The 19,919-nt window shown below is 31.8% G+C and overlaps 1 protein-coding gene across 1 annotated transcript in view; it reads left to right on the forward strand.

Moving 5' to 3' along the window:
* LOC117107739 (serine/threonine-protein phosphatase 4 regulatory subunit 4-like) overlaps positions 1-19,919 on the forward strand; it is a 51,105-nt gene that overhangs the window by 19,669 nt on the left and 11,517 nt on the right. Inside the window, exons 7-15 of the mRNA XM_033249491.1 lie at positions 124-231; positions 2,317-2,438; positions 7,464-7,493; positions 9,133-9,255; positions 9,669-9,766; positions 11,878-11,955; positions 12,534-12,653; positions 13,471-13,548; positions 15,665-15,748. Of these exons, the coding sequence (XP_033105382.1) occupies positions 124-231; positions 2,317-2,438; positions 7,464-7,493; positions 9,133-9,255; positions 9,669-9,766; positions 11,878-11,955; positions 12,534-12,653; positions 13,471-13,548; positions 15,665-15,748 (841 nt within the window). The remainder of the gene's footprint in view (positions 1-123; positions 232-2,316; positions 2,439-7,463; positions 7,494-9,132; positions 9,256-9,668; positions 9,767-11,877; positions 11,956-12,533; positions 12,654-13,470; positions 13,549-15,664; positions 15,749-19,919) is intronic.

A 19,919-nucleotide genomic window follows, 5' to 3' on the forward strand; every position in this document is an offset into this window, starting at 1 on the left:
TATATATATAGAAATAAAATCTAAAAAAATTAATGTTTTAATTGGATAGGATTAACACAATTTGTTATTTTGTTTAAATTTAAGTAAGAAGCACATTTTAGAATATTATTTTTTATTTTGTAGGATTAGGAAAGATCTGTTACCTCTTGTAACCTCACTATGTCAAGACATTGAGTATGAAGTAAGAGCGTGTATGTGTCGGCAGTTGGACGCAGTTGCTAGGGGATTAGGGTAAGTGTAACCAATCACCGAGGCTTACAGTGGATAAAGAATGCATTTTGTTAAAGGCATTTTTAGGAACAGAACAAGGAAGTTTTAATTATTTATTTGGCATTAAAAGTATAGATTTACGTTTGTTAAAAGGATTTTAAAAATATTTGTTAAATTTCAATAACACACACACTCAAAGTAAAGATCAATGGACCTATCTGGAATGTCAAGCAAACTAACTGACCAATCAGAACACAGGCATTAATACGTGCATGTCTCATACATACTTGTCCCACATACACATGTGTTTTGCATATGTTTTTACACCAGACCTGCCAACTCAACCGAACTTCTCGGGTGTCACCCGATTTTAAACAAATCTCCAGTTCTCCAGATCGAATGTAATTTTCACCCGATTTCACAGGCCATCCCCCCCTCCCCAAAAATACTCCGATTTATGCATAATTTAATTTGATCGTTATTCAATTCGCGGTGCAATAAATAAGCAGCCATTTTCAATTCGAATGTCACCACCAACGGCCAATGATTTGTAGTGACGTGACTTTTTTGGTATCTTGCATCATCTTTTTGTTAATTCTGGAAACCTCAAGATTTTTTTGGTAAATCTCCAGATTTTTGAAGATTCTTCATTCTCCGTAAAGCCTGTTTTCCATTCGGCAAATTTATTCGCGCAAATCAAAAGCATTGGTTCGTGCACATTCGCATCCACATTTATATTGGGAGTTTTTCGCTTCAGCAAAATTACAGTAGTAGTTCGAACTATTTCTACTTTTTGCGAAGCGAAAAAATGCACAACCAGTCAGAGATCAGGAAGCAAACGACAGGTTTAATTTGCTCGAATAAATTCGCCTAGTGGATAATAGGTTTTTGAAGGCTACATTTACAATAGGCACGATAACATTTTGTATTCTTCAACACTGAGTGCATTTTTATCGTGTCATCATGTCGTCATCGTTTTTAAAATAAATGTATCTTTAGAAGGACATACTTTCCTGCAGCGCTACCCCTGTTTAAATGTCTATGAGCTCTGCTCAAAGGAGTAAAGACACAAATAATGTATGAGGTATTCTCTACAAAACTATAAAAATAGGAAGTGATGAAAAATTTATTCTGAATGCCTGGATGAACCATTAAGCCCTAGCGTTAAACATAAGAATTATTTCCAATAGGGTCCAGAGGTACTGTATTCTGCATCTAGTGACTTTGGATTTAATTTGTCACATAACATTCAAATGATTCATTAAGGAATTAATAAAATAACAGTTATTGCAACAAGATTGACATTTAAATTGATGTCAATAAATTCACTCAGATTTATTTCAACCTTTTAATTAACTTTTAATAGATACAAAATAAATTTAAAATTTTTTTGATATAAAAAAATTTCTCAGATTTATTATAACCTTTTAATAAACTTTTAACAGATACAAAATAAATTTCAGAATGCTATTTCTGTTAAGTCACAGCCATTTGTATATTTATTTGTTTATTTATAAATTGTTAAAATGTTTTTTATTCATGATTTTAAATTTGTTTGATTGATTTATAAAACCTTTAAAAAAGACTTTGTAACAGGAATTCTAGGGATTTAAAAATTATAAAAAAAAAGAAATACACATCATTGTTATATAAAATGATGTTTATAATAAATGCCCTATACTATAAAATCTATTTAAATGATATAAAATGAGGAAATTATATAAATTAATTGAAAAATATATTTCCTGCATCATTGTAGTCCATCTCTTGTTAAGATATACTTGTAGACTCTTAAAATCAAGGTCTGTATTTTTATTTAGTATATTTTGTTGAAATATTATTGTGCTTTCCTTTTTTCTTTTTTTTTTTAGGATTGATACAGAATATCTATTTCATGTTTATCCCTTATTAAATAACTGATTTTATTTTAATTCATTTCCATTAATTTTAGCGTGTATCTAGTAGAATAATTTAATAACGTATTGTAATAATGATGTGCAAGAATGATTTCCAGTCAATTTCTACCTGCTGCCAATATTTCAAAAGACAGCTTGTGATTAATCCTAAAATGGAACATATAGATAGGATTATGATTCCTCCCCACAGACTAGAGCCAACAAAGAGTGCAATCCTGCCCGAGCTGGTGGAACTGAGTAATGATGAGGAGAGCTGTGTACGCTTGGCGGCGCTGGAAACCATAGTGAATCTGCTTAGTCTATTAGATGATGGTACGTTTGGTTAAAATTTTTTTTGAAAGTGAGGCACACACTGCGCCAACGATTGTCAATTGACACAGCGTGTGTCCGGCTTTTAGCGCTTGGATCTCGCTTAGATTTAAGTACGTCTATTTATTGTGCATGATCAAAATATGAATTCTGACTATTTTAATGTAATGTTAACTGGTAAAGCTCGCTAAGTTTATTCACAGTAAATACTGTAAGTACCATGAATGATAAGTATGTCCCATGGAGCTTTTGAGGATTCAGTGCGGTGCTTATTAAGGAGAGACACTCTTATTGAAGAGAGATGCTTTCTAAAAATTAAAAACAAAAAATGAACTTGTTTTCATGGAAATGTTTAGTAGTGAGATAATAAGTAATGTTTTGAGCTCTGGAAATGTTATAATAAAGTGTATTTTATAAAATTAGTAAATATATATAAACAATAAAGTATATTTAAACAAGTGTAAATAAATAACATTTAGCTTTTTAATAGGTCCCTGGGAAGTTTAAACAGGTTGAGATATATAGTATGTAGCTTTATATTATAGGTCCCTTAAGGAATTTTTCAGACAAGTATAGTAAAATAATAGGTATGTTTACCATTCTCAGAATTCTTTTAAACAAGTATAGTAAATTGCTATCTTTTTAATAGGTCCCCAGAAATGTTTGGAAACAACAATAACTAGGTAGATATTTAGTTGGTCCCTTGAAATGTTAAAGATAGTGTGGTAAGACAAAGCCTTAAAAATGTTTTTTTTTTTTTTTTTTTTTTTTTAGTTTTTTTTAAATTAAAAATGTAAAATATTAATTTAATGTGTGTTGTATTCACCGAGAAAAATAGATGAGCTTCACGCTTATTAAAATAACTCATGTGTTAGCAAACTTTTTTGGTGGTGACATCTTATTGAAAAAAAAAAACGTGTCTATATGTATACAAACTTTTAAAAAAAAAAAGTTTTCAAGTGAGGATTTTTGTCAAAACCCCTCTAGGTTTTTGAGTATATATTAGGTGCGGCGATTGATAGCAAACTATTTTTTTTTAATTTTAGGCCAAATAGGTAGCTACTTAATATATACCAGTAAATTTTGGTAACAAGTGTAGTAAAATAATATGAAGCATTTTAATAGGTCCCCAGAAATGTTTTCAACAAGTACTGTGTAGTAAAATAATATGTACCATTTACTGTGTCATTGTAAATGTTTCATCGCTTGTAGTAGTACAGTATATTGGTAGTGTCATAGGTCTCTAGTAACTTAAAACAATTGTCGCAAAACAATAGGTTGCGTTTTGGTCCTTGGGAGGTTTCAGCTTCATGTAGTAGGCGCATTCTACAATTACCAAGTTTATGTAGTTGATAAAAAAGCCGATAAATCATGTGGTAAAGTGTTAAAACATCCAATGGAAAAAAAAACAAAAAAAAAAACCAGTTTTATTTTGGCAGTGTTTTGCAATAGTGACTCAGTGCTGAAGAATTCTCCAGATTTTGATAGGAAATTCCAGACTATGTTGTCACTACTGAATTCTTTCATGATCTTTCTCATAAATGTACAGCTTTGCATAGTTTGGCCTCTTTGTGGAAGGTATCTGTCAGACAAATACATTAATGACAATAATAGATTACTATTCAGAGGCTAATAATATGCCTGACCTGTTGATGTTGGTAAATAATCGTCATATTTACCAATCAAATTTAAGAAAAGTAGCCTAGTTCATTTAAAGGTTGTAAATTAATATCTTGAATATTGTAGAAAAGGATAAAATATTTACCTGAATTTACGGTAAGCAAGAATGTAAATATCCCCAAAACAGTACTAAAAAATTGTAAATAAAAGCAATTTTGCGCATTTCATTAAGCATAAATATCCAATGGAGCATACAGTAGTATAAGAAATAGAAATAGTGTATTTTTAAAATATTATATAATGCTAAAAAATGATAGAAACATTTCCATTCTAGAAAAGTAATGGTTTTCTCATTATCCATGATAAAATTAAGAGTTAGCATTACTTAAATATTCCAATTTCTATGATCAATTATATTTTATGCTACTTCAGAATGAGGAAGTTATTCAAAAAAATTTTTTTTTTAATTGTTGTTTTTTGCTATTTTTTAATCGACAATACATTTCTAAAACCAAGCACACACTACATCAGCTGACGACCATTGACGAATCAATCTTTACTCTCTGTTAAGGCCTGTTCAGATTATCAGATTTCATATGGCAAGAACATGTGATATGCCTAAATATGGTCATGGTGACATCACATCATGACCATATATAGGCATATGACTATATTCGGGCATATAACAATTGTTTGTCAAAATCTCGACAGCTTTTAACAGTCTGTTGATTGTTGGTGTTAGTTTGTGGTGTCTAAGTAGCTTTTTATTAAGAAAGATCCCTTGCACATGCCTTGTCGCGTTACTTTCTTCATAGAGCTGTGTTGGCTTATGACCGTCAGTGCAGTGTGTGCATGGTGTAAGGAAGCTATCATTTTCCATGACCTCAGTGACAGGCTAATAGATTGTAAAGTGTAACTAAGAAAGGTTGGAAATTATGTATCTGTCAGACAAATACATTAATGCCAATAATAGTGTTCTTGTCCACTAAAAGATTATGTAGTGTTAGATTACTATTCAGAGGCTAGTAATACGTCTAACCTATTGATGTTGGTGAGTAATCGTCATATTTACCCATCTTTAGCGATCGTTTGATATATTGTAAGGTGTGAATAAGTCTTAAATAACTTCAGAATCAACCCTTTTCATGCAGAAATGCTTTTATTGATCGCTGTCCAAATATATGTTTGAAAGGTGGTGTTTGTATAGTGCTGGGATAAGTTTGCCCAGGCTTTAATATAGTTCTCTACTGACCTAATTCAAGATACAAACAAAACCTAATTGTGTATACATCTAAAGCTTCAAATCGTATTTTGTCTGACAGACTATATGAACAATGGTTTTTAAGACTTGGAATGTAGTGCCTGGTTATTTAACCCTTAAGCTAGTGGCCAGAACTGCTCTGTTGGAGCCAGGGATGAGTTAATATAATTTTGTTCATCTGAATTATTCAAATGACAACCTTGTCTATTCCATTTCATATCAACTCATAATATCTCAAATATGATCACTCTTGTTTTGGAGGAGGTTGGAGGTATGCAGTGGCTGGCAGCACTACTACATTCACTCTAAAAGTTGATTGGGTCATTAATGTTTATTAATTTTAAGTTTTCTTGTAAAGTGCAAGGTTTTGAATAATTCTTGTCTATTTGTCCATGGGAAAAATCAATCTTACTTACAGTAAAACGTCCATTTTACGTACCCCTTTGTACCAAGGGGTGTTCATAAGTTGAAAAATTTGTAAACTAGATTGTGTGTCAGTTTCTAATACCTAGGCCTAGCAATCGCCTGCCATTGAGCACCGATAGGCTGACGTCGGCCAGGCCTAGCATGAACTGACAGTGCAGCAGCGTGGTCTATCACGCATAGAGCCTAGCTAAATTTACAGTACCTTCTATAAAAACCAAATTATTTTAATAGCTGGCATTCTTCCACTTAACAAAATGTTATTTTAACTCTTACTCAAACATCTGTATGTTTTATGAACCTTCCTATCATGTTCTTTCTATTTGCTAGATCGCCACATTTTATTGTTTACATGCATTTTGCGATCATATCTAGCATCCACGATGTCAACAAGTTGGTGACCCAACATTCTCGTTCGTAATCGTAAACGTGCTCTCAATCTGACATCACGTGCGTTGGTAGTTCGTTATTCTGGTTAGGTTTATTACATATAGTGATTATTATACTACAAATGGAAAAAAAGATCAAACTATTAATAAATAAATACAACAAACTTGATTTTATTAAGAAAAATAAACATTATCACTTTTTAAAACGTGCGCAATCAGACTTTTTTGTATGGTAATTAATTGATCGGTGATGATGTCATCGGGGGAAAGATCATTCGTAAAATCGACTATTCGTAAAATAGACGTTTTACTGTACTATATTCTGACAGAAAAAAGTTGTGGATCATATCAAAATCATTGGCAGGTCAGAGTTGGCCTGCTGTCCAGAGTAATAGCCTGCTGACTAAAATTGGCCTGCGGGCCAGAGTTGGTCTGTTGTCCTGGGGTTTAATACCAGTGAAGAAAAGCATTGTCTAAGTAAATGCATTTGCTTGATCAGATATTTATGATACATGCATCAAAATAACTTTGACAAACAAACATCTGATTTTGCCCATCTTTAGCCAGTTTAATTATATGCCTATTGTATAGACACACATGTCAGGTATAAGAGCTTCAAGATATACCTCTCATTCCTATTTACAGTAGATTGTAGTTAAATATAGAATTGACACACATTTACCATTCTACTGATAATACAGATCAAGTGCCCTACATTCTTAATCATAAAGTTCCTAATACATTGTTTGCATGGTGATAAACAAGAGCATAAATTTGTGTACACGCTCCGTAAATAGGGTAGTTCTGAGAAAAAATTGCGTGTTGTTGATAATATCTTGACGCTTCATTCTTCTGAAGACGAGTAGATCAATCTATCCAAAAAATAATTCATAATAATTTTATTTAACTCAAGAGACTGATAGGTAACAAGAGGAATAGGTTCCTGTACAAAGTACCTATCAGAATAACCTAATTCAAGAATAAATTAACACAAAATTGATATTGTGTTATGAAGATACTCTCAACACATCAATTCTTATCAGAACTATTATGTTGTATTTGGCAAATTTATACTACAGTATTCCTTACATACTATCTGATACTATTGATTATTTGCTAATGATATTCATCATCAAATGTATGGTATGTCATTTTCTAATCTTATTTTTTCTTTGAATTTCATGTTTTCATAATATTTCTTTCACTTTCACTGTTAAATTTAATGCAGCAGTATCCAACATATTATTCTAATATTAAATTTTTATATTAACATAAAAATAATTGTGGCTGAAAACTAATCCTATAATTTGTATATCTTATTTTAATTATACCAAGGCATCACAAAGAATGCATTTTTCTCACAAGGTAGTTGGAAGACCACTTGTAACCAAGTCATATGAGGCTTGCCTTACCAAAACAGCGTACTGTCGCTAATGTTAAACTGAGTAGTTATCATAAGAATGTGGAAGTATTGTATACTTTAGTACAGAAAAGCTGTTATAGCTTTACTCATAACTTTGGCAATAGTAAATTGATTGCTGTAAATGACCTATCAATTTAATTAAAGCTTATAATGTGCAGAATATGAATATAAGAAGTCAAATTTCTTGTTTTATTCACTGAAGCTGTTTTTGGAATGGCAAGTCCCATATTTTTTGTGTATTATTATTAATAATTTTTAATTTCAATTTCATTTTCTGATTATTATTTTGGTTATTATTATAGCACAGTTATATATGCTTTAATAGCATCTGTAGAGTTATTGTACCACAGTCTGTCATTTCTTTTCTGTATACAGATATTATAGTCTGAATTGCCTTGTTCTACTTCTACTGATAATCTCTCGCCTCCTATCTTTCAGTTTCTGTAAAATAATCTCACTCTACTCTATCTTACAGCTATTGACGGTCTATCACTTTTTCTTGGCTATTGTAACACAGTTTCTCACCTTTATTATAAATTATAATATCGTTTTGCTATGTACTCTTTTGTGATTGAATTCTAGTCTTTACCTTACTTTTAATAGGTAAATTCTAAGGTTTAGTCTTTAGAGATTTATATGTTATGTTGATGGGCATATGATGTCATTTTATTCAGCAACTGTCCCCTCACCAATGTGTTGAAATATCCACACAGATGAAATAATTTACATTTTTTTTTCAACTGTGCATGCATTTCTATTTTAAAGTGTTATACATTGATGTGTTTTTGCTGTAAAAATTTCTCTCTCACACACTTCCATATTATGTGCACATAATTAATCAGCCAACTGCATTACAAGTAATCAACGATGGAGACCGGTGGATGTTTATATTTTCTATATCGACCAATTAACTGCACTGTCAAAACTAGGCTGCAATGCATGCAGTCAAAATTTTAGAAAGAACATGACAGTGCTGTTGCAACTTTTGTACCGATCGCAGGCATTGCAATTTTTGTCGCACTTTGCCTGTGGGCAGCGCGATTCACATCCACAAATGAAACACGCTGTCAAAACAGCTGCTGCATGCTTTTGCAGGTGGCTATCGTGCCTGCAGTGCCCGCAGTTTCCACATTTTGGAATAAGCAAACATATATGTGTGTTGATTTTGCCTGCGTCTAGCCCTGTAGTTTACTCGCAGGCACTGCGTTCTTCAAAGAGCACTCCCCGCGATTCTTACTGTAGTTTCCAAAATTGAAAGAGGTCATGTATTGTTTATCAGAGATAAAAGTTTTTTTTTCAAACATTGTTAGGTCTTATACTTCAGACATAAATCTGAAATGCCTAGCTTTATGATATTTGAAGCCAATGTTGTATAGCACACACTTGAAGTAGCATGATAAATACAGTAGTTCATTTGTTTACTTTACTAGCTTGTACTTATGTAGTGTATCTCTATAGTTGTTTATTTTGTTTTATGTTGCTTAGCAACAGTCAAATTGAAATATTGTTAACTATTTATAACATACAGTAAGTACAACAGTATGATCTTCAGATATCCTTCACTTTTATTTGTTTTTATAGAAACATGTACACAGACCATTATACCGCTGGTTTGTAAATTCTGCGAGAATGCCATGGTACTGGAGGATGCCACCCTACCAACTGTGTCGAGACAGTTTGGAAAATTATGTCACGGCTTATCAGGTATGCCTACTGATTTATTTAATTACTAAAATTTACCTGTTCTTGTAAATTATGTAGCAGACTCAACAAGACTTCTCCAGACAGAGTGATCTTAGCCAGTATGTGCATGGAATTATTTATTTTCTTTTAAGTGTCCCTCTCAAATGTGTTTATTCATGTGGTTTTTGGTCATCCTCTTGTGTGTAAACATAGCCTGATCAACATACTGTGTTTTACTACTGGTTTCTTTTAATAGTCAACTAATCACTAACAACATTTGGTTAACCACCAATTTTCTTTCTCAATATCAATGACATATGATTTATAGTAACCAATAATTGCATTTATCAACATTAGGAACCCAGGCTTAACAACTGGTTTTGTTTGTAAATATTAATGACATGCTTATAAAGCACTGGTTTCTTTCATTGTAGTGAACTTGAATGATGAACAGAAGGTATGGATGATGAGTTTTTACTGCAAACTCTGCGTACTTGGTCTTGGTAGTAAGAATAAGGATAATGGCCGACAGGTGAGAAGCAGAAATAATTCAACAACCTTCAGACTTGTACTTCCTTCCAGCTAAACAGCTTTTTTTCATTATTATAATCAAGGGAACACAGATCCAATTGTCTTGCTCTTCCTGAACGCGATAAAACTAGAATTAATCACTAATTATTGTTTATTGATTATAATACTGATCGTGTTAATATTATAAGAATGTTTATAGTTCTTCATATAATGTTTGTCTTTTTATCTATTCCTATTATTATCATTCCAATTTATTTTGCTCAAGGCAAAAGATCCGCCAGCCCCTACGAAGGTGACTTGACTAATAGGATAAGTTCACAGCACATATGTTTTGGTTTTTAGCTTCACTTCATGTCTTGTGTGTATGTATATGAGGGAAAGTGTTTGATGTGGTTTTGTATTTTACTATATATAACTTTTAAACATGATGTGTAGTTTACAGGCCTATTTCCACTAAATGTAATGTACTGAGCCAACATTTAATAAAGAGGGTTGTGAGCAGAGGTCAAATACTGCAAGGTCAAATTTTTGGGTGTTTCACTCTTCACTAAGTGGAAATAGGCCTTAACTGTGAACAATAATGATTAAGTATAAAAACACTCCAAATGTAATGACACATAACCTCACCTTCCAATTTATGTCTGGTTAATTGTCTATGTCAAATGTCTACAGATTCTGAGTAATCATTTATTTTCACACTAAATCAAAATGCCAACACATAAAAGAATATACAATGTTTATACAGTATGTGTGAAAAAAAAGGACCTGTACAAACATGCTACAAGCTTTTGAACTGTGGTGCCCTTAACACAAAAATTAATAATCTTACAAATCAATTACAAAATATATATAACATAGTAAATAATTTAAAAATTCTACTACAAAACACAGTTGCAAGTACACACGTACGCATGTACACATACACATGAACCCACACAAATTAAATAATTCGTACTGGTGCTGGAGTCCATTTAACAGAAAATAAATGTATTATTAATGACAATCTGGAGTATGTTTTATACTTAATTATAAAGTAGTTTAAATACTATTATATTTTTATACACATAACTAATGATATGTTACCCAGATTGCAGTTTTTCATTCATTTGAAAATTAAATTGAACCTAACATACCGTAAAATAATATTAACTTTTCATTTAAATATTTATTTTTAAAATCAATAATAGATTAATAAGGAAGAATACATTTTTTTATTTATTTTGGTGTGTTTCACTTTTCTTATATTTCATATATTTAGCAACACAACACCAATATTATATGATTTTCATGTTTAACCTTTAACCTTTATACTGTAAATATCACTTTTTTATGATGTACTTTGATGTGCACTGTTAAATCACTTTTCATATATAATTATTTGGTTTCCATATGATCGTGATTGTAGTGGGCTTATTTAAATCATACAGTATATTTAAGTCTTCAATTGTAATATCTGATTATATTGTATCCTTAGTATCACTGTCATCTTTGGTGTCATCATCATCTTAATGATCATCAACATAATCTCAAACATTGTTGTCACCACATCAGCTGACATCATCAATCACCATTATCATCATCATCATCATCATCATCATCATCATCATCATCAATCTAATCATACCATGATCAAAATTGTCTCCATTGTTAGGATTGAAAATAGCATTGCTGCTATCATAATCACTATCTATCACTTTGATTATCTTAAATCCTCATCATCATAATCATTATCAACATTGTAACCATTATCATTATCATTATCCCATCAACAAATTAATCACCAATGTCTTGTCACAATAATCATAATTTTTATTATGATATTCATCATCATTGTAATCATCATTGATCATCAAAATCATCACCATTTTTAGCATTGTAATCATTGTACAATAATCATTATCATTGCAATCATTATGTCTGTATCATGATTATGTTCATAACCACATTCATAATGATATTATAAGTTTCGTAATTATCACCAAAATCCTGTCATCACCATCAACTATGTCATCGGCATTAATATCCTGAATCATTATACCATTATTATAAGTTCTTAATCAAAGTATGTAAGAATGATATTTTTAATATGTTTTGTGTGTTGTTATATTGCAGAGTCCACCAGTCTTACCAATTTACACTGATCAAGATAGATACATAGAGTGCAGAATAGCATCAGCGTATAATTTTCCAGTAAGTAAAATATTTTCAATGAAAGTATATATATTGGCCTCTTGGAACGTTATACAGTAGTTGCGACCAAGACTTGTAACAGCAAGAAGATTAATTGACGCTAAGTTGAATGGATTCTAATACTATTCCATGTCAAATTCGGAGGGAGTTAATGCATAATTTTATTAAGACACTTCTGATTCCAGCTTTCTAACCCCAAACATTTTTCAAATTTTCTTAATGGAAAAGAAAGGAAAACAACAGAGAAAGCCTGAAACTATCAGTTTAGAAAACTACTATTTAAAAGATTACCGAATATTATATGTTTAAGAATCACATGTCCTGATTTTTTTTCCTGTCTAATGTTTGTAGGTATCTATATAACTAAAACATTATGTATCTGTTGAGGTTTGGAACACTACAAGTATGTAAGATATAGTAACAATTGAAGCTTGAATTATTCTCAATGAGGCTAGTTTCACAAGAACTTTTGTATCTTATGCTTAATATAAATCATTTAAAAATACTACGTACTACACAACTACCATATAAGCAACTTTACTGCCATTTTCACATGTTATTCCTGTTATTTTTCGCAGTGTATGGTCTTATTTTCCGGTGCTCGAAGCTTTAAACGAGAACTTCATGGAACGTTTGCCAGTCTCTGCGACGACCCTCACCCCATGGTCAGGGCAACCGTTGCTAATGGTTTCCATGAGGTAACTATAACTAATTCAATATCCATGGTTATCTTAAAGATAAATTTCTGTAGAGAAATCTTGGAGAAACCTAAAAGGTTTAATTAAAACCTTAAATTGCTTATTTGAAAATAATCAAAGTTATCAACTTCCAATGAGAAATAGTTTAAAATAATTCTTTAAATTGATTACCAACCAGTGTAATGGACACAAAATATAAAAACATTATTATTTACATCATTTTTTAATGGCAAGGAATTTATTTTCTCTCATTTCCAATTAAAAGCTACATTTTTAAAGATACAATATAAGGAATGAAGATATTTATAGTCCACGATTATTATCTCAGACAATTTCCATGTATTGTTTGAATTTTGATTAAAATAATTTAAAAATAAATACAAAGTACCGGTAAGATATTCAGATATTTAAGTTTATAGTTGAAGCTCATAGGAGTGACGTTTTGCCATATCTGACATGTTATCGTACCGAATACTCAGTACGTTCCCAAATACTTGCGAAAAAAAATTTGCATGTGATTTGGGTGTGAATCGTACCCACGACCTCCAGATAACTAGTCTGGTGTCATTACCACTAGACCACTGAGCTTGCAGTTAGTGACTATTGTTGAATCCGATGCCCAAGTAGCCGTGGATACTGCAAACAATTGAAATTTTTAGCACATCACCTAAAGTATATTGATAACTTAGGATATTATTGTATTATACAGTACCAATGCGTTTAAAAGCATGTTAACCACTATAGCATTATTTTCTTTACATCCTCCAACTATATGAATTACATTCGATATCATAGAATGCCTCTTTTCTCTCATTAGGTTGCAAAGCTTTTAGGTAATAACGTGTCACTGATACAGGGTGAATTAATCAACTTACTGAAAGACGAATCCATCGATGTAAGTATACCTAAAGCCACCTCTCCTAGATATTATTAATGTTTTGGTGTTAATGTGCTCGATCAGTCAGCATTTTATTACTCCAGCACTTTTTATGTAACATTAGTCCCAACTTCTAAGAAGCCTAAAGAATTAATTATATCTAGAACGAAAGAGAGAAAGAAATCATGGTAAGTGTTTTACACTAATTAAAATTTGAAGAATATTTTATTTGAAAGCAGCTATAGCTTCTTTCTTAGAAGATATGCGTCAAATTCACAAATTACATTTTGTTTTTTTGTTAGTTTGCTCCAACAGTACATTAAAATGATGATTTTACTGTCTTATAGATATTGCCGTGGAGTTTCTGGCCCTTTTTTTAATAATTACTATGATTATTCAAACAAATACTGAAATAAGAACACACACTTAGATCTCTATTCCATAATTTTGCAGCTATTATCAATATCTTGGCATACAAACCTACTTAGAACCAGATTTATAAGAATATAAAAACATATCATTTAATCTTTGCTATAAATCATTGATTTTACCTAAGTTAGATTTTTCTTTCATACCAAGCAAAAACATTTGCCTAAATACCGATTCAAGCTAAGAAAATTCCTTGCTTTAGTATAAACATTTCACATTCTAACTCATTACTCTCACAGTACATATTACTGGATTATATCCGTGAGCCTGTCAGGCTCTCAAAACAGAACTGTTTACTTAAACATGCTCGCAGCCCATGTCTAAACTTGGCAACAGACCAACATGCGAACAAAGTGACAGAGTTTAACAAGAAGTAAACTAATTCTGGATATTTTCAAAATAATGAAGATAATTGATAGTGCATCATTCCTCACATATTTTGTATTTCACTGCGCTATTGTTAGAAAGTTTTTTTAGCTAGCATATACTGTAGCTTCGAAATTGATTTTAAATTTTTCAAAAATAATAATTGTTTAAGATGTTTTTTTTAAAAAATCTTTAAAGGCAATGCTTATAGGGTTATCTTGGGCCAACTCTAAATTGTTTTGACTTGAGAAACTTGTTTAAATTTAACTCCCAACCCACTTCCAACACATGTACTGTACTCCTGGATTTGTTCATGGACAATAGCAAGTTTCCATAGTGAAAAAATAGAACCCATGACCTTAAGAGACCGGATCACAAACATGGTTGATAAATTGGTTTTAGTGTCGGTCATGTTTTTGTTGCTATTAAATAAAAAATTGTATAATTTAATTTATTCATTTAATACTGTATATATCTTAGATTTACAGCAGACATTTCTAAAGATTCACACTAATTTGTCAATAAATGAAAAATGGTTGACAAATTTGTTTAAGTGTTGTTGCTTTTATTATATTATATAAATGATTATATAAATTTATTCATGCAATACTATAGGTTTCTCAGATTTACAGCAGTTATTTATAAAGATTCACGCTAATTTGGCAATGGATCAAAATAGCTGGAATTAATCACTTCTGTTACAATTTATACAAATGCATTTGCAGGAATAAATTTATCTTGTGGAAGCAGGCTTTACTGATGGCACATGGTAGAATTGAATGATAAATGCACTGAACTCTATGTGTAGCGTGATCGCACACTCCTCCAGGGCTTTGTGTATGTGATCTGTGTAGCTAAACCAATGATATTGTGATGTGGTGCCTTTAGTGTACTATACATGCTGTGTTGGCTCAAAACATTTTGCTGATTTGGAGGGGGGGGGGGGGGTCGGGGGGGGGGGGGGGGGGGGGGTCAAAACCAAGTGGCCGCCTAGAACCTTGGTCGTAGCCCTGGTAGTGTTCATAGGAAGAGATTTTATGCTTTTAGACCATAATATTATGGATTTTCAATCATAATAAATTTGTTATTGGCCAAAAAATATTTTTAGATGACAACCATTGCATTGGGCAACAGACGACGTGGTGAGATTGACCCCTGACATTCAGCTGGTGCCACCACTGTTTGTTGTAGAAGTTTATGGTACAGTCATCAAATGGAAGTCTTAAATTATGCAAGATGTAATTAACATTTTAGATGGGTTTATGCAAATTAACGAGGTCACTTAAACATACATGTGATGTCACTGATATCAGTGTCAATATCTTTCCATTTCCTGCAGGTGTTACAAGGTCTGGTTTCACACCTACCCGAGACTTTGCAGATGTTTGCAAAGAGCAGTGGCAACGTGGTAACAGAATCAAAGGTAAAAACTGTTTTGCAAGTGCTCTTTACGTACAACAAGGTTTCAAGGAAAGTTGTTAAAGATGTATTGTTGTATGGAAACTACAAAACCATTTTGTATATTTGAATAAATTATCATCTTACTTTATCAAGAAATTGAGTAGAGAACACTTCTTCTACCAATACTTTATTTTAATTTATTTAACTTTTATGATGTTAGCTCTTACAGCAAAACTGAGGCTCTCATTATGATGTTCGCAACAAATGTTTTCCGAAAAGTCTGTTTTTTTCATGACTGGTAATTCTTTATACACACTTCTACTATATCTTAGCTGCATTAATTAATGAAACATTTCTTACTCTCATCTATGCATTCTGGTATAAAAGCAGTGCATGAAGGTTTTTTGTTAGCACACTGTAAACATCAAGGTTTGGGTGCAGCCCACAGTGTTAAATCAAAAGTTCATTTGGCCCTCCAACCGATTTTTATGCCCAACCCTAGTCTAGAACCTAGGTCTTAATGTAATGAAGGAACTAATCTTATGTTTGTCGTCTTGTGGCCAATTTGTGGGTAATGCAACACCATTTAAATTTCCTCTTTGCAATCAGTAAAGCTGAAGTAACTTTACCTCTGATCCCCTATTGATCTGCAAGACATAATAAACATCATAGTAATAATACAAAACGTAACAATATAGATGTAAGTATTGTAATTATCATAATTTTAATATTCTACAAATTTTAATTATTTTGAATTTTTTGTTTATTTGCAACATTTTAGGAAAAACAAGAAACTATTTATTTTAATTATATATATATATCTGTTAATATTTGCTGTTTCAAGTTTTAAATAATTTTAAATATTAAATATTATTTCATTTTCTTGCCCAGTGTTTTTCTTGTAAATTGAATTTTTATTTCATGCCAAGTATTATTAACTGTTGTATTTCAAATTGATATTTTTTTTTAGGGCCCCCTTTAAGTCAACATTGCTGTTAGGGTCACCCTCAGTAAATAAAGTTGAATATAAAAAAAAAAAAAAAATACTCTCCTACCGATTCTAAAATATCTGAATTCTTTATTATATATGGTTCTGTTATATTTACACCCCTTGCCCTTAAGCACCATATTATAAACCTTATTGGTAATATTATGGTCTATAAATTAATCAACTGTAATTAAACCACAACATGACATTACTCTTAACTGTTAATACACAATACACTTTATCCCATAGGTCATTTATTGAAATTGAAATATTAATATTGATGTTATGGCACATCATTAGTACATGTTTACTTTATTTTCAATTTGTAATAAATCAACAGCTGTCACAATATTTATTGTCATAAGGACTCTGGTGATAAGCCTGTCAATGCTTTGCTTTTAAGGGCATATAAAGACCAGTTATAAATCTCTATAAAGGGAAGTTTATAATAACAGTATTATTCCAATAGAAGTATATATAGAGACATTGATTTGAATATATATAGAGACAATTGCATTGCAGTCAGTCTATGTTTATTAGCCTTCATTGTTCTTAGCTAACAGCTAATTACATCGCCTATCACGAAATAAAAACCTTCAATGCATACTAATTACTACCTATCATCTGATTAATTCATCCTCACAATTTCAAGGAACTTAGGGAGTTTTTTTCTATGAAGTGTTTCTTGACAGGCTTGAAAAATGTTGTCCCAATAAGTACCTTTGGTGGTTTCTATTCTACTACAATCTAAAATGCTCACAGTTTTTGCTTTCAATTACATTTAAAGTATGAAATGCACAAAGGAATGTTTCATGATATAATTTATCAGATGTTGCTTTCGCAATCTTACCACATTAGAAAACTAATAGTTTATGGCCATAGAAATCTGTTTACCACATTCATGTTGGACAAGAGTCAGTATTAACAAAGTGTAGATATATAAAATAAAAATTGCTTATACTTTTTGCTTTCATTTATGTTCATAGTAAAATACACAAAGAAATGTAAAGTAATGTTTCATGATAAAATATATTAGATGTTGCTACTACAAATTTTCCACATTAAAAAACTAATAGAAATATTGAAATAAAAATTGATTTACCACATTCCCATTGGACAAAAGTCAGCATTAAGAAAAAAAAAATATTGGTATTCTATTCTCCAGCTTCTTTTTAATGTAAGTTTACAAACATTTTTGGCCTTCTTTGGTTACCACACCAGAGACCTACCAGGGAAATATGCAAGTCTAATGGCCAAGCGGTTAAAGCAGGGACCCGCACCCTACAGCATAATATAGGCACTGGTTTGAACGGCACGCTCGCTTATGGCTGTGGAGGTTGAGCAAGTCTTCTTGGATACAGACTATAAACTGTAGGCCCAGTGTACACAAATGGCTCATGTGCACTACAAAGAACCCAGTACATCTTTCAAGTCGAGTAAGGGGTCACCCCAGTGTACTGGTCCGTCTCACACTCCTGCCCTCATCCTGATGCTGAACAGGCGTTGATGAGTATCTGTATAGAATTAAATAGACCAGGGAAATATTTATCACTTCAATTTACTTAAAATAGCACTATATAACTTATTGTTATTATTTGATAAGATAGAGTTTGCAATCGGAGGATGCTGCACAACTTATGATCACTAAAATTAAATCATATAACATTGAGCAAGATTTTTCCTGATCCAGATATCTCGTACATGGAAATTAGGACACTATGTTTATTTGTATCATTATTTAGAATTGATATACTTTTTAATGAATGGACAAACTATTAATTTTATGTGCAATTTTAAATTATATGGGTGTAATTGAATGTAGGAGTGATGCTCATTTGCCAATGTTCCATCATTGTTACCTTGTGTTTGCAAGTCACTTTGTGCCAAAGGAAAAAATAAATATTTCTGAATCATATAATTCCTTCAATCCAATGGCAAGAATGCATTAGTTGTTTAATAAAAAGCAAAGGTGAATTCTGGGCCCATTTGGGCTAGGGCCCTTTGACAAGAAACAAGAAAGGAGGAAGAGAGTGTACAGTATTCAAAAAAAGCTAAATTTTAAATTTAAATTCTGTGTACCAGCTGTGTACTAGCGTCTATAGTTAAACTTTCTAAACAAAATCTCAAACACCACCCCTTCTATCATCACCCCGATTAGTGCTTCACATGTCACATGATCCCTACCCAGATTTTTTTTTGATCCACCCGGAAGAAATATATATTTGCTCTGAAGTTTCATTTTGATGCTTAGGGAATTTTTGTAGGTTATTAACCTAGAGCACTAGGATAAGAAAGGCAAACACCAAATTCACCAAGCTATAGCTAAACTCTATCCTTTGCAGATTTACTCACAAATTAGAAGTGATCACTCATTCTCATTGCATGCACTTTACAAATCTTATGTGTGTGGAAATGCTTCTCACAACTTAAAAACAAGTCATCATCATAAACATTACTGCAACCCAAAGCATAGGGGTAGAAAAGGCAAACATCAAATTCACCAAGCTATAAATAGCTAAACCCTATCTGTGCAGATTTACTCACAAATTAGAAGCAATCACTCATTCTCTTTGCATTCATTTTACAAATCGTGTGTGTGTGAGAAATCCTTCCTACTGCTTAAATACAAATCATCATTGTACACATTACTGCATTGCAACCCCCTAGGCACTTGAACCACAAAAGTTTGTCTACTACTCATTCAACAACCTCATTACTTTACTGTACAAATCATGTATACATTTTTTATTTTAATCTAAAGGTAAGGCTTAGCGTTTTTGGTATTGGCATAGTTTCTGAAACTTATCTTCATTGAATCAAATTAAGAATGCAATACCAACATTATTCTATAGTGATAGTTCCTGCTTAGTGATTAAAACGGGAAAGGTGTAGGTGTTAGTTTTTGCTTAGTGATTAAAATGGGGAAGCGGTAGGGGTGAAGATAGAGTGATTGATGGGGGGGTGTAGGTTTTAGAGTGTTAAGCTACAGTTTACCATTTTAACATTACGCACTAATCTAGTAATTTATTTTAATACTAAGGTATTGCATGAATTGTTGACATCGGCAAAGAAAGGGATTGAAGTATAGAATAAATTTCAGTGTGACATAATCCATGGCATGACATACACAATGCATTATAGGATGTAATTATAGGACGGAATGATATTTTCGAGTCCCTTTATAAGGCTTGGGAAGTGAAGCTCT

Source organism: Anneissia japonica, unplaced genomic scaffold (genome assembly GCF_011630105.1).
Source record: "Anneissia japonica isolate Jap-2015-1 unplaced genomic scaffold, ASM1163010v1 scaffold287871_len1641731_cov197, whole genome shotgun sequence".
Lineage (NCBI taxonomy): Eukaryota > Metazoa > Echinodermata > Crinoidea > Comatulida > Comatulidae > Anneissia > Anneissia japonica.